Below are 15,095 nucleotides of genomic sequence, written 5' to 3' on the forward strand. Positions count from 1 at the left end.
GGAAGATGGTGGAACTATTCTACTAGTCTGGCATGAGAAACATGTCACTGGAAAAAAAAAGGATATGTGCTTGAAAAACATGCAAATTGTTGTCCCTAGATAAATGTAGAATTTCTGGACCCTGTTTCCTTCTTTCTCCTGTTGCAGAAGAAGGCATCATAGTCTTCTCCTGCTTAGAAATCCTCAACAGAGCTTTTCAGTGAAAGTATTTGGAAGAAACTTATAATTATGGTGTCCAGAACTGGGCTTCTTCCATTTGCATTCATCACTGTCTAGAAAACAAGTGCATTCTAGAATGCATAGAATTTGGGGATTTAAGATTTTGGAATGCTGATTAGTCCTGGACTTTTTGCTTAGAGGAACAACAGAGCTGTAAAGGGAAGATTTAAATCAATTGTATGAAATTGCCAAGAAAAGCAACAAGTTGGATGTTATTCGCCAATACACAAATTTTCACTGAAATTTCTTTTAAAAACGTTAAAAGATTTTCTTTAGAAAATAAGGGAAGAGAGTATTTTGTTTAAAAATGGAAATATCAATTTCTTAAGGCATAGACAAAGTTAGAAGGGAAGCTATTACCTCTTTTTCTCAGATGGAAAGAACAGTATACAACGAAATTACTATGAGAAAGTATCATGAACAAAATTCTGCATTTCTATTCATAAAAAAGCTTCAGCCAGTAAGAAATAAAAAGCAGAAAGATTAATGTTTTATGTTGTGAAAAAAAAAAAGTTTTTATTTTTTATTTATTTAGTGTGGCAAATACATGGACTTATAGTGGTTCAAATGTTAATGTCCAGTCCATCTAGCCATTCAAGGACAGGGTGATCTATGTTGAAAAAATCAGACATTGGGCTGATGTAAGCTCTTGATGGACATTCGGACACAATGTGATGGATATTTTGTCGAGGAACACGACAGTCACACTGAAGGATAGAAACAAGACCCTACTTAAACAATGAGTCCTGGCAGACACCATGTTGGGTATGGATCCTGTTCAGAGTTGACCAATGCTGGCAAGGAAGGTCAATACCTGGCACCTTTTGTGTAGAGTCATCTACGTAACTGCCTGTATCTGGACGTTCAGCAGCCCATTTGGCTTTCCACTGCATGTTGATGTCAAAGTTGTTAGACAGCTGTTGGGTGAGTGCCAGAGAGGGCTTCCTGGATTTAAACCTGCCAATTGCTGCCAAAGTAATTGTTATTATAACCAACTGCTATATAACTGTACCTAATAGAACCCAAATCAAAGGTAGAACCAGTTCAGCAGAAACCTACATACATTTACTTGGGAATAGCCTCCTACTGTTCCTGCCTTTGCAATGTTATGTAAGTAGAGAAAGAAAATTTAAATGGCACACCAAGAATCTCAGCCACAGAGTGCCTGCACACATGCATGCTCATTGTGCATAAAGTCAAACTACTAGTCCTCACAACATGTTATATAAAAGAATTGGCAATCAGTTTCAGAAAGAAGTTGTTTCCTCCCTGTACAGGCCTGGGGCTGAACCAGAGATTTTCTTTATGCAAGGCAAATGCTCTATCACTGAGCTGTCATAGTGTTTCTAAGAGGTAATGGATAGATTTTGCGTAAGAATTAAGTTGTTTACAGATCAACCACCATGTTCAACAAGAATGAGAGCACACGTAGGAGCAATTTTTCTGAAGCTGACCAATTTTGCAAAAAAGTATGTTGTTTTAATGGCTTTATGTAACAATTTGATTATATTTCATAAAATACATGTGTGATTGATAGTAAAATTTAAGCTCATGAAAGACAATTGAGGATTTAATTGACTGTTTTACAGCTAGCAGTTCAAGCTTGAAACTGCATTCCATTCTCTTTTATGAGATGGAATAACAGGTATTTCCCTAACAAGAATTGAGCTTTTCAACTCCATACATATCACATAGGGAAGCTTGGAGCATTTAACACCAATTCAAAAATTATAAGGAAAGAGCAAAAGACAGTGTCTTTTAAAATTTACATTGTTTGTGGCAATGACAATCATTTGAGATGTGAGGAATTTTAGGGAAGTCAAGAGTTTCTAGCCCTCAAGCTACTCCGTGCTCAGAAGGTTAATGCCATACCTGGTGTCCTTTGCTTGAATACCCGAACAGGACTTCAGAGATATCTATCCCATCAAAGCGTCTGTTGGGAGGAAGAGTGGCATTCGCCAGAGATACCAATGTAGGAAATATATCCAAAGTGCTGCAGAAGAGAATATCCTGTGATTAGAATATAAGCTGATCTTGGCAACTGAATTATGAAAAAAGTCTTACAGACCTATTTCTAAGGATACCTCATCTGATGCCAAAATACCGACAATACAAAATACAAAATTTTGGTAGCTGCTTATTAAAGATCTAGATTCACCTTTTCTTTTTAGGCGTGTGTGTGTGTATGTGTGTTTGAGTCCATGTACATATAATAAACCCATTCTATAAAATAAAGCATTAATATTCTCCTCGTAATGCAAACTATTAAATTAGGATAAAATTTGCAGGTTCTGATTTGGCATAGTATTTGTTGTATGGGCTGAACTGGAAAAGTTTGAGAAGAGAAAATTCTACTGAATTATGATGGACAACAGAGACTTTACAAACAACCATAAAAGTATTGAAAAGCCTGCACAGGATACTGAAATCCTAGTTTCAAATTACTTGAGCTTCTCTGTAGATCTCCTCTTGGGTTTGCCAAATATCCCTCACACAAGACTATTCTCGGTGAACTAAGAGGTTGGATTTTAAAGTTACAGGTTGTTGCCAAATGAGTCAGATCCTATTTGTTCATATACATATACTGTCCAACTTCAAATTAAGTACTGCAATTACATCCATGTCCAGTTCACCCTGGATAGATGGACAATCCAGAATCTTTTTCTATAGAAAAATTTTCATGTGAAAAATTAGTCATATAGAGTCCACAAAGCCCTTATTGGTCATATGGGGTTAATAAGACGTGAAATTTATATAATGATAAAATACCCTAAATTGAAAGGCTATGGGGTTCTCAGAACTAACCAAGTACATTAGAATGACTCAAGCAGCTTGCCCAAAAACCTCTCCCTAAAGAGGGATTAGTATTAGTTATCTGATTTGTTTTTTAATGTACCATTCCATGGTCTAGAAAAATACGATTTCATTTATGTGCGCTATAGTGCTTTTCAGAGCAATAAGAATAGACAATTACAACATTTATTTCTTTCAAACCATATGAAGAAAACATAGTATTATACGGCTACTTATTTGATTGCAAACTGCCATAATCCAGAAACTGGAATCGACACAAGGTTCAAGAATTGGCATCTGACCCACCAGTAGAGGGAAGAAATAAATGAAGGTGGGAAAAGCCTGATATGTCTTAGTTCCCAACTATCTGAACCGATTCATTTGATTTCATACCACTAACGTACAAGAATGCTAACTACTGGGTGATTTTCAAACATAGCCTCACTATTACAGCAGGAGAATGTTTTCTTTGCCTTAGCACAACTTTTGTCAAGTATCATGAGTACTTACTATCACCTTGTAAGTTGTAGCATGAAGTCTTAACATTAATATCCACGAAGTAGCCATGCTGACTATAATTAACAAAAGAACGGTAGGATCAGAATGGGAGGTGATACCAGGGAACATCTAGTCCAAACAGCAGAATCAGAGGATAACAGTGTGTCCTATGAAGTGATTTCAGCAGACTTCTAGTGTTCATGGTTGCTGCAAGAACCATTTTAAATGTTTCTGAAAGGTGACTCTCTGGCTCCTTCTTGAAAAACTCCAGTAATGGGGAATATTCCACTTCACAGAGCAATCCTGGTCAACAGCCCTTTCCATCAAGAAATTATTTCTAATATGTGAAAAGCTCTTCATCTGCTACACAAATGAGTACTGATCATTCAAATGTCTGGACCACAATTATATAGGCCAAATTGAGTCTGCACAAGTGGCCAATCCCCCAATTATCCTCTCCCAGCAGACTCTTTAATCACTACAAATCTTTTTGAAAGTCTCGACTCAAGAAGGGAGGAAGTGGCAGAAAATTTCTCTTGCAAGGCTTCATTCCTTTATACTATTAGTACATTGGATACAATCCATGCTTTTATTACCATGTTTATTTATTTATAAAAAACATGTGTTTGGATGAGTATTTTTTAAAAAGTGTGATTATATTGGAAAAATAGACATCAAAATTAGATCTGATGAACACATTAGCACCAATGAAGATTTTTCTGACCTGAAACATATCAGCCCACTTAAGAGACTTATGAAATATTAGCTGAGGGTGCTGAAAGAAACTTGGTTTTTTTCTCCATTCAATCAATTTTACCATGACTGCTAGGAAACAAATAGGCAAAACAATAAACAGCATTGGGGAAAAATAGGAAAAAAAACAGTACATCTGTGAAAAAAATGTTCTTGTAAGATCATTAAGCTGATTGCTAAACAAATACAACTCCAAGCAAAGAATACACTAGGGACATGCAGTGTGCTGCAAAATTAGAGAGAGAGGGTAGGGGAGGGAGGGAGAGGGAGAGAGAGAGGGGGAGAGAGAGAGAGGAGGAGAGAGAGAGAGAGAGAGAGAGAGAGAGAGAGAGAGAGAGAGAGAGAGAGCACATGTGTTCACACCGGCATGCTTTACAGGACTGAATTTAAACTCTGTTAGATTTATGCCTAGGTTTTTAATAAGATCCCTGGATATAAATTGTACGGATCCATTTAGGAGTATGGAGAAAATTATTTCTGGAAAAAAGCATAGAATCCTCAGAGACACTAGAATATAGCAAAGGGTAGTTACCTGGGGAAGAGGCAGTGCCATTGAGGGCTGTTTGCTTCTGAGAATTATTTGTTTGCCTCCTCTTGATGAATCATCCAGGATTTAGAAAAAAAACCCTATATTGTTCCAAATGGAATCCAAGAACTGGAAATAGGTTTGGCTTGTCTGTTCTATTCCTACTTGGCTGCTTGGTGATTAAATGACAGTTTCAATACACTTTATAGTTAATGTTCTGTTTGCACATGTTTGAATTAGAAATGTTGTTGTAGCTGTTTTGATTCTATAGATAAGTTGCAAACATTTTAACCAAACCAATAAAATAATGTATAAGATATGAAAAGTAATAATTGTTTTATATATCTTTTGGGATACCTATTTCTAGATGGGAGGGAACATTTCTTTAATTTGACGTAGAAAAGCTGAATTGCATAATAGGGCATTAAAAGGACTCTCTTATGATCTGATCAAGTTTTATTTTTGAGAAATCTGGGAGGAAAAGTGAAGTGCCAAATGACTGAAGAAGACAATAGGACCCTACTTCAAGAAAGCAAAAAAGGAAGAACTACAGATTAGGCAAAGTGATATTAATAACTAGGTAGTTTTTGAGCAAGTCAAGAAGTTCATAAAGATCCAGAAAACAATGTGGCAATTATATGAACAAACCATATCAAACTAACCTTCACTCATTTTTGCAAAGGGGAAATTTTCTGAGAAGATCATGGCTGTTGATTTCAACAAGGCATTTGACAGAGTCTCTCCTTAACCACATTTTGATTAGCAAGATTGGAAGTACATAAAAACTGAAAATAATAATGAAAGAACAATCCTAAGTGATTTCTTATCTAAAATAAATGAAAAGGGTTTGTTTGTTTTTCAAAAAAGGTTGAATGAGTCTAGAAATGTGGCATACAGTAATAAAAATAAATAAAACAGCATAATTTGGAATGTTAAGCTTGTAGACTTGGAATCTTAGCAAGATGAGATGAATGGCTACAGGGGGTTGATATTTACAGCATGACGCCTCACCACACTTGTGATCCATACTGCATATTTGAGCAAAGTGACCATTGAAAACCATACTGTAATTCTATGATCAAAAACAAATCACAGCATCAGTCCCTTTTTCAGATATAAATGTCTGATGAAAACAGCCAGGCTCACTATGTCAAATAATCTCATTAGAGTGTGTGTGTGTGTAGGGGGGGGGAGGGGACGACGACAACACAACGCTTCTGCCATTCTGCAGTCTACCTGTATTCTTCACGGAAGTAGGAGTTAAATATTATGCAAACTGAGGTAGAATAAGAGCCTGCCTCCAATTCAAAATGAAGATTGTGGGATGGGAAAATGGAGGGTTATCTGCTTAATGTTAAGCCGAAGGAGGAACAAGGCATGAGAAATTCAGCAAAAAATATAATGGATGTGACAGCATTTTGTTTAGCTTGCTGAAAATTATGATGAAGATGGTAGACCAAAAGAGTGCAATAGGCAGCCCACAGAACCAGACTGTAAAGGAACTTAACTTAGAACACATATACCACCACTGTACTACTGGCAGTCCTTGAGCAGAATTTCAGTTGTTAAGCAAGACAGTTGTTAAGTTTTGCCCCATTTTATGACTTTCCTTGCCATAGTTGTTAAATGAATCACTGCAGTTGTTAAGCTAGTAATATGGTGGTTAAGTGAGTCTGGCTTCCCTATTGACTGCTTGTCAAAAGATCACAAAAGGTTGAAGGCATGATCCTGGGATACACATAAATATGAGCCAGTTGCCAAGAGTGTGAATTTTGATCATGTGGATGCTGCAACAGTACTGTAAGTGTGAAAAATGGTCATAGCTCACTTTTTTCAGTGCCATTGTGATTTTGAACAGTCACTAAATGAAAGGTGGTAAATCAAGAACTACCTATACTTAATTCTCACTTTCTTCACTTCTTCCGGAGTATGAGAAGGGAACTAATAAAACACTAAATATGAAATTCCCTGTATATTACCCATTATGTGTGCTTGTTGGGGAACATGTTCACCTCCCCACACATGTTCCCCAACAAGCACACATAATGGGTGATTTCCCCATTAAGGGAGTGATCAAATCAGGCTTGTTTAGCTTGAGCAAAATGGTCGTACCATGCGATTACCTGTGTTGCCCTAGTCACTCAAGAGTTCTCGAGAGAGAGAAAGAGAGAGCAGAAAATGCACTTAGATCTCACAGGGTTTCTATTCACTTTCTGTCCCTGGTTACTATTGGGATTTGGAAAGTATCAGGGCAACAAGATCATAGAAATGCAGGGAAAGTAATCAGCATGAAACAAAGGATGAACTCAAGGAGAAACATTGGAAGGGGAACACAGAATATAACCTGTATTGGAGTGCATACTTAGCACTTGGGAGTTAATTATTAAATATCATTAAAAACAGGGTGTTCTTGTTTATGAACAAGAACGTCCATCAGCAGAATTTTGTCATGATTTCTGGCCTGAAATTGAACACTTCCTGAATCCTTTGGTGTAACTTAATTCTGAAGTGCATGTTAGATAACTTCCTGTGGGTATATACTTCATTTAACAATTGTTTTTCTGTATTTTGAGTAATTTGAACATTTTCCATGAGACTGGCTCACTCCCTAGGAATGGCAGCTAACTTGCTGAAATACTGCCAGTTTTCTTCATGAAACTATTAGCATCATATGCATAACAGCTGTCTTGATTTTCTAAACATAGCATAATCAACACAGATACACAAGTATTTTCATCCTTGTACAGAAAATAATTCTATCAGACACTATTTCTCCCAGAAAGACAATATCTTTCTAGGATATTTCTAGGATTTTCTTTTAGGGAGCTAAATCCAACCAAATATATGCAACTATATATTTTGCCTATATATTTTGCCTGTTCTGTAACTGCAGCCCCAAAGACAGCTAGTCCTTCACTACAATGCAGGCTTGCAGGAGGTGAGTTAGAACGCCTCTGCGCCTGTGCAAAGTGCATATTTGGTGTGCGCATGCACGCATAGTGTGTGCACATGCACAAAGCATGCCCATCAAGCCACACCCACCGAACTGGTGGCAACAATATTTGAATCACACCACTGATTTCATGCAGGATCAAAGCAAGCAGATAGAAAGCAACATGGATATGTGTACCCAGGTCTCATGCATCTGATCTGATGATAATACTCAAATACATCTGGAAATACTATTACCATGAACTTCTGTGAGTGATCTGTTTAACAGCCATGAACTGCTGATGTACTGTACTGTACAAATACTTTAAATAAATAACTAAATGCACAAAATGTTGTAGGATTTACTACATCAATTAGAACTGCTGTGACACTTTCATGGGTGAGAATTACTTTTATAATGCCAGTAATTAAAAAAATAACACCTGTGGAACTCATTTGAAGTTGCAAATAAAGCCGAATTATTAGTGGCATAATACATTATTTAAATTAAATACAAATTTAAAGCTGTGAAAGGCAAATGCCTTGTCCAAAGTAAGAGGGCACTGGGTTGTTAGGAATAGTGCAAAAAATAGGCACTTAGCTACATTTAATACAGGTTGAGGTCTACCCAGACAATGCCAAAATATTGTGAAGTTCAGAGAAGATGAAATCTCATTCCCCAATGTTCTTGACTGTGCCACTACGGCAGGACCACCCCACAGATATTTATCTGAAATCTACCCAACATTTTCGGCATATGGCAATACAACCAGTCCTCATTTAGCCACTGTTTATATTTACAACAGTGATGAAAAATGTAACTTGGCAACCAATCTTCACATTTACAATCTCTGTAAGTCTGTAAACCAAAGAAAAGTTGAAGAGTGAAAGCACAGTAACAGTTTGACTTAACAACCAACTGTTTGCTTGAAGGCTATGTTGTCTATCCCAATAGTGGTACCTAAACAAGAACTACCTATAGTAGCAAACACCTGGTATAAAGACATATATTCTAACCCTTTGGATGATGCGGCAATTGCCCGCACTCCAGTAGTCCGAGTCTAGTTCCGTGGAATGGGGTGAGCTAGCTCCCTTCTCTTGTCCTTAGGTCCTGCCCACCTAGCAGTTTGAAAGCATTGTTTGCAAGTAGAGACTGTAAATAAGTACCACCATTTTGGGGGGTGGGAAGTGCTGCCAGAACTAGAAGGGATCAGTGCAGGAGTGGTTAATCTTAGTAAAGAGTCGAATTTTCTTTCATGCTCTTACTCATTATACTGTATTGCTTTACTCACCTTGGAAGCCTTACTACTAATTTTAAATATGCTTTCCAAATCTGGCTTAGTCATACGTTATGTTGTTGAAACCAATACTATAAACTACAACAAATATGGTTTATTAAATTTAATTAAATAAGGTTTAATTAAATCCAAGCTCCTTTCCTGTCATGTGGGACCAAAAATGAAAGTAACCAAACTAAATGAGACCAGGCATATTCCACCTTGCTAAAGTATCATTTATAAAGTGCTGCTAACTGTCTTTGCAATCATAGCATCAAGATGGATCCAAATTAATATTTTTATCTTGCTCATTAGGAAGTGTGCAATTTTCATATTGGTAATGGTAGAAATGTCTGAATGGGCAACTTTTATCCCATCTGCAGTTAACATTCCTGACAAAGCCAACATGAAGATTAATTTACAGAAATATCGTTTGGGAATTATAATATACAGGAGCAATAGCCTTGACTCCTTCTGAGAGAAAACCAGTTATTCCAGACCAACAATGCCAAAGGAATTATAACAGATGTTTATTATAATCCTAAGAAGAAACATATTTTGAAAACAGTTTCTGAGCAAACATCTCAAAAGTAAACTTTGTTCCCTTTCAAACTCAGCTTTATTTAGGAGAACAAACATCTCTGATAAACAATGAAGGATCAGCAATTGACCTGCTTGGCTGGAGCCTTATTTGCAAATGCTGTCTACTGGCTTGAAGGAGGGGTTAAGGAAACCAATAGATTGCAAAATGCTGTGGAACTTTACAGAGGTCATTACCAGTTAGCACCTTTTATTTTATTATTTTTTTATCATTTCAGAGATGACAAATTCTTCCGTGTTCAGGAATGTGTGTTCTCAGCTGTTCTAGCAGCTCAGCTTGCTATGGTTTGGGAGTTAGTCGTATACACACTATTCTAACAGATAACAGATAATCAGAGTTGGAAAGGACTTTGTAGGTCATCTAGTCCAACCTCCTGCCCAAGCGGGAGACCCTACACAATTTCTGGCAAATGGCAGTCCAATCTCTTCTTGAAAGTCTCGACTGATGGCGCTCCCACAACTTCCGAGGGCAAGCTGTTCCATGAGTTGATTGTTCTCACTGTCAGAAAGTTTCTCCTTGTTTTCAGGTTAAATCTCTCCTTGTTCAGTTTCCATCCATTATTCCTTGTCTGGCCTACAGGTGCTTTAGAAAATAGCTTGACCCCTTCCTCCCTGTGGCAGCCCCTCAAATATTGGAAGACCTCTATCATGTCTCCCCGGTCCTTCTCTTTACTAGACTAGCCAAGCCCAGTTCCTGCAACAGTTCATTGTATGTTTTGGCCTCCAGTCCCCTAATCATCCTGGTTGCTCTTCTCTATACTTTTTCTAGAGCCTCAACATCTTTTTTATAATGTGGTGGCCAAAATTGGATGCAGTACTCTAGGTGTGGTCTTACTAAGGCTTTATAGAGTGGTATTAGTACTTCCCTTGATCTTGACTGTATCCCTCTGTTAATACAACTTACGATTGCATTAGCTTTTTTGGCTGCTGCTGCACACTGCTGGCTCATATTTAGCTGGTTGTCCACTAAGACTCCAAGATCCCTCTCACAGCTACTGCTATTGAGCCTGCTTTCACCCAGTCTGTATGTGTACTTTTGACTTTTCTTGCCTAAGTGTAGGACTTTACTTTTCTCTACATTGAATTTCATTTTGTTAGATACGGCCCAGTGTTCTAGATGGACCATAAAAGAATCTTACATGAACAATCCATAACAGAAAGCATTTTCCTCTCCTACCTTAACATCAAAGGGCTCGTCACATTTGCTGGGATTTTTCCTGGCCAATATGCAACTGTGGGAACACGGTGTCCTCCTTCCCAGGTTGTCTGCTTTGCTGAGCTACCACCTGTAAAATTTTAAAAAGGAAAAAAAACCCTCATGTTTAAGATGCTTGTTGGCCAATACTTTTATATTCAATCAATCAATCAAAAAAGAATTATGAAGTAAAAGAAAGCGTAAAAGAAAGTAATCTTTTGCAGCCAAGAAGATAAAATGTCATAGGGAGGAAAAAGCAAGGGATCTATTAAGACATGTAATTATACATTTAAAAAGAAGGAAAATAGTTGCACATACAGAATAAATATTAGTGTAATGTCTCAATATTGCCTCATTTTCTTCTGAAGAGCCAAGACCCCAAGGTCTACTCAGTGCCTGAGATATTTTTGGATTTCCTCACCAGCTCCAAGTTGACTCAGCCTTCCATCCTTCCGAGGTGGGTAAAATGAGGACCCAGATTGTTGGGGGCAATAGGCTGACTCTGTAAACTACTTAGAGAGGGCTGTAAAGCACTGTGAAGTGGTATATAAGTCTAAGTGTTATTGCTATGTGGCAGCTTCTGAAAACTAGAAATAATTTCAAAAAGACAGCATGACATAGTATGTATCAAGCTACCTTTGGATGCAAGGTTTACACTTGGCTAAGTCAATTTCTGCCCCATTTAAACGACATTCTTTTAGGAGCCCTTGAGAAAGCATAGTAGTCCCAAGATGCTGCAGAGAATAACTTGGTGAATGACACCCATAAAAACCCAATTTTACCAGTTAGTGGATTTATTTACATTTACATAAAACTGTTTAGCTACAGAATAATATTAGAGCTCGCTGTGGGGAAAGCTAGAATTGAAGATGCATATTATGAAAAATGCTGCTAAATTAGGGAGGATTAGACAAATCAGTGATCGAGCTAAAGAACCAGGCCAAACCATGAGGGTTCCCACCCAAGCAATAAAAACAACTTTAGAGAATATCAAAACTTAAAAATGTTTTCAGTTTTTAAGATTTGGAGATTTGAAGAACTGGGTCAGCAAATCTACATGAATGGGGAAAAAAAACACTCCCCACAAATTTCAAGACAATTCAGCTTTGCTTCCAGGTCCAGATGTCAAGTTGGGGATGAAGCATGGTGTGCCTACACTCCATTTGCGCAACAAAATTTGGAAATGTTTATTGCACAAACTGTTCTATCAGTCTGCAAATACATTTATATAATGATACACCTGGCATAACTGCTTTGTTTAAAAAATTATCCCTCCTGCTGGCACTGTAGGCAATTTCCCCTTTGCCTCTTCACACGGAAACAAAGGAAACAGATCAGACTAATCCAGAAGGGTCTTTGGCTCACCTCCTCAATGGGCAAACTTCATTCCTCCCCCATCCAAAAAAGCATTCACTTCCCTTCATCTATGGTTGTCCAACAGAGCAGAAAACAATTTGGCTAGGACTTACATCTTCTAAACTCTAAAGCATCCTGATATACAAAAATTTGTAATAGCTTTTCACAGCATGAAGCAGATTGAAAGTCTAACCCTAGCAGACAATTGAAAATTTGGCAACCACAACCTTACTTCTGGCATTCAGATAAATGACAGACAACTTAAATCAGACCCTTCTTTTAGCATTTGAGAATAGAGTTAGAAGGGACCTTGGAGGTCTTCTAGCCCAACCAATCTCCTGTTCAAACATTTCATACCATTTCGGACAAATGGTTGTCCAGTCTCTTCTTGAACACCTCCAATGATGAAGCACCCAGAACTTCTGAAGGCAGGCTGTTCCACTGGTTAATTGTCCTCCCTGGAAGTTGCTTCTTAATTCCAGATTGCTTCTCTCCTTGATTAGTTTCCATCCATTGTTTCTTGTCCTGTTCTCTGGTGCTTTGGAAAATAAGCTCATTCCCTTTTCTTTGTGGCAGCCCCTCAAACCCTGAAATACTGCTATCATGTCACCCCTTGCCCTTTCCTCTATGCTAGCCAAATTCCACAACAATTCTTCATATGTTTTAGTCTCCAGGCCTTTAATCATCTTGGTTGCTTTTCTTTGTAATTTTTCCAAAGTCTCAACATCTCCTTAGTAATTTGGTGACCAAAACTGGATGTAGTGTTCCAGGTGTGGCCTTACTAAAGCTTTATAAAGCAGTACTACCATTTCACCTGAATTTGATTCCGTGCCTCTATTTATACAAGCAAAGATTGTATTAGCTTTTTTGGCTGTTCCCACACACTGCTAGCTCATGATGAAGGGAGTGTCCACTAGGACTCCAAAGTCCCTGTTACTGTTTTTGAGACAAGTTTCACCTAATCTGTACTTGTACCTTTGATTTTTCCTGCCTAAAGTGTAAAACCTTCAAGTCTGTCAAGATATTTTTGGATTCTGAGCTTGTCTTCTGGGATATTGGCTATTTCTGACAGCTTAATGCCACCTCTAAATTTGATGAGTTACCCTTCTATTCTCTCATAAATCTAGATTTTTTTTTAAATCAATTATTCTCAAACAGATCTTACTCTAATGATTATGCTTGTAGAATAGATGCGGGCAGCAATAAAGCCAGTTCTCCAGCAGATATTAAGCAGGGAGGAACAAGTAATGAGGTACTAGAAAAAAGAGGTGTGACCCAAGCTATCTGCCCTCACTTATAGTACCTGAACCAGGTGGCTTATTGTTGTCTGATGCAGTGCAGATAGTGACAAGTCTCAGAGGGTGGGGGCGAAAGTATAGAACTTGCAAGTGGTGGCATGTTATTACGACTAAAGTCCTGTCCTTATGTGCACGCACATACAAAAATCTCCTGCAGGCTTTGTCCTCCCACATGGAAGCTCATGAATATAGGGAGTGGGAAGATGGGAATGATAACCAAAATCCAAAAATTTAAATAGAAGTTTAGTGGTATACCAGAAACCATTCTGAGAGGATTAACCATTCTGAGAGGATTAACCAAGGCTTTTGGAAGGGCAAAGAATAACAATTACAGGAGCAGTGTTTTTGTTGTTATTCCCACCAAGACTGTTACTCCCCAGTTAAGATAGAGGTGTCTAGCTGTTCTGAGTTGAGCTATTAATCAGGGTTGAATCTGTTGAATACTTGGATGGAAAACCACCAACAAATCCAAAGGTTGAAGGTTAGGCTCGGAAAAAGGTAATAGCAATAGCACTTAGACTTATATATCACTTCAGTGTTTTTACAGCCCTCTCTAAGTGGTTTACAGAGTCAGCCTATTGCCCTCAACAATCTGGGTCCTCATTTTACCCACCTCGGAAGGATGATAGCCTGAGTCAACCTTTGGCCTCGTGAGATTCTATCTGCCAAACTGCTGGCAGCCGGTGATCAGCAGAGGTAGCCTGCAATACTGCACTCTAACCACTGCGCCATAGTGACTCAGTATGCCAAACCATTTCAGTTATCGCCAAGAAAGCTGCTAAGAAGTACCCATGTTTTATTCAAAGCAGTCACTACAACTCGAAGTTTTCTTAATGAGGCTTTCCTATTTCTATTTATCATGTTTCATAGCTGATGCTGGCTGGTTTTCTTCTTCATGATTTGAACCCTACTGAAGGGCTTGCAGCCGTAAATGATAGCTCTCAGATAGCTCTCAGTTTACAGCCATTTGTTTAGTGACCAAAGTTACAAAGGCACTGGAAAAAGTGACTTATGACTGTTTTTCACACTTATAACCATTGCAGCATCCCCATGGTCACATGATCAAAATTCAGCCACTCGGTAACTGACTCATATTTATGACAGCGGCAGTTTCCCAGGGTCATGTGATCCCCTTTTGAGACCTTCTGACTAGCAAAGTCAATGGGGAAGCCAGGTTCACTTAACAAGCGTGTTGCTAACTTAACATCTGCAGTGATTCCACTTAACAACTGTGGCAAGAAAGGTTGTGAAATGGGACAGAAACTCACTTAACAACTGTCTCCCTTACCAACAGAAATTTTGGGCTCAACTGTGGTCGTAAGGCGAGGATTACCTGTATCTAATAATGGATGACATAATCAATTATGCTGTTTAGTAATTTGGTGGTTGTAAACTATTCCAAATTTAGACAATCCAATTTCTTTCTAAACACTCATGATATTTTGCACCTACTGCCCCAATACCACTTTTTCCAAAATTTGTGATCTTTTGATTCTAAGTATTGTTATTTTGTCATCTTTTCCAATACTGTGTCTTGCAACATCACTGTCTGTTGGGATGGTTATATTAAGAAATGAGACATGGTTCTTTTCAATGACAGCAATGTCTCCTCCTCCATCATCATCATCATCATCTCCTCCTCATAGGTT

General features: G+C 38.1%; 1 protein-coding gene across 10 annotated transcripts in view; it reads right to left on the reverse strand.

Annotated features, from left to right (window-relative positions):
- ARSG (arylsulfatase G) overlaps positions 1 to 15,095 on the reverse strand; it is a 104,430-nt gene that overhangs the window by 12,283 nt on the left and 77,052 nt on the right. For 7 of the 10 annotated variants that reach the window (XM_087925044.1, XM_026711196.2, XM_087925045.1 and 4 more), the window contains 2 exons: positions 10,775 to 10,883; positions 2,092 to 2,212 (listed from right to left, as the gene is read on the reverse strand). In XM_087925044.1, the coding sequence (XP_087781170.1) occupies positions 2,092 to 2,212; positions 10,775 to 10,883 (230 nt within the window). The remainder of the gene's footprint in view (positions 1 to 2,091; positions 2,213 to 10,774; positions 10,884 to 15,095) is intronic. The other 3 variants (XM_087925040.1, XM_087925043.1, XM_087925042.1) reach the window with 1 other exon arrangement.

The sequence above is a fragment of the Pseudonaja textilis genome, chromosome 2 (genome assembly GCF_049901715.1).
Source record: "Pseudonaja textilis isolate UNSWEBS1 chromosome 2, rPseTex1.2, whole genome shotgun sequence".
Taxonomy (NCBI): Eukaryota; Metazoa; Chordata; class Lepidosauria; order Squamata; family Elapidae; genus Pseudonaja; species Pseudonaja textilis.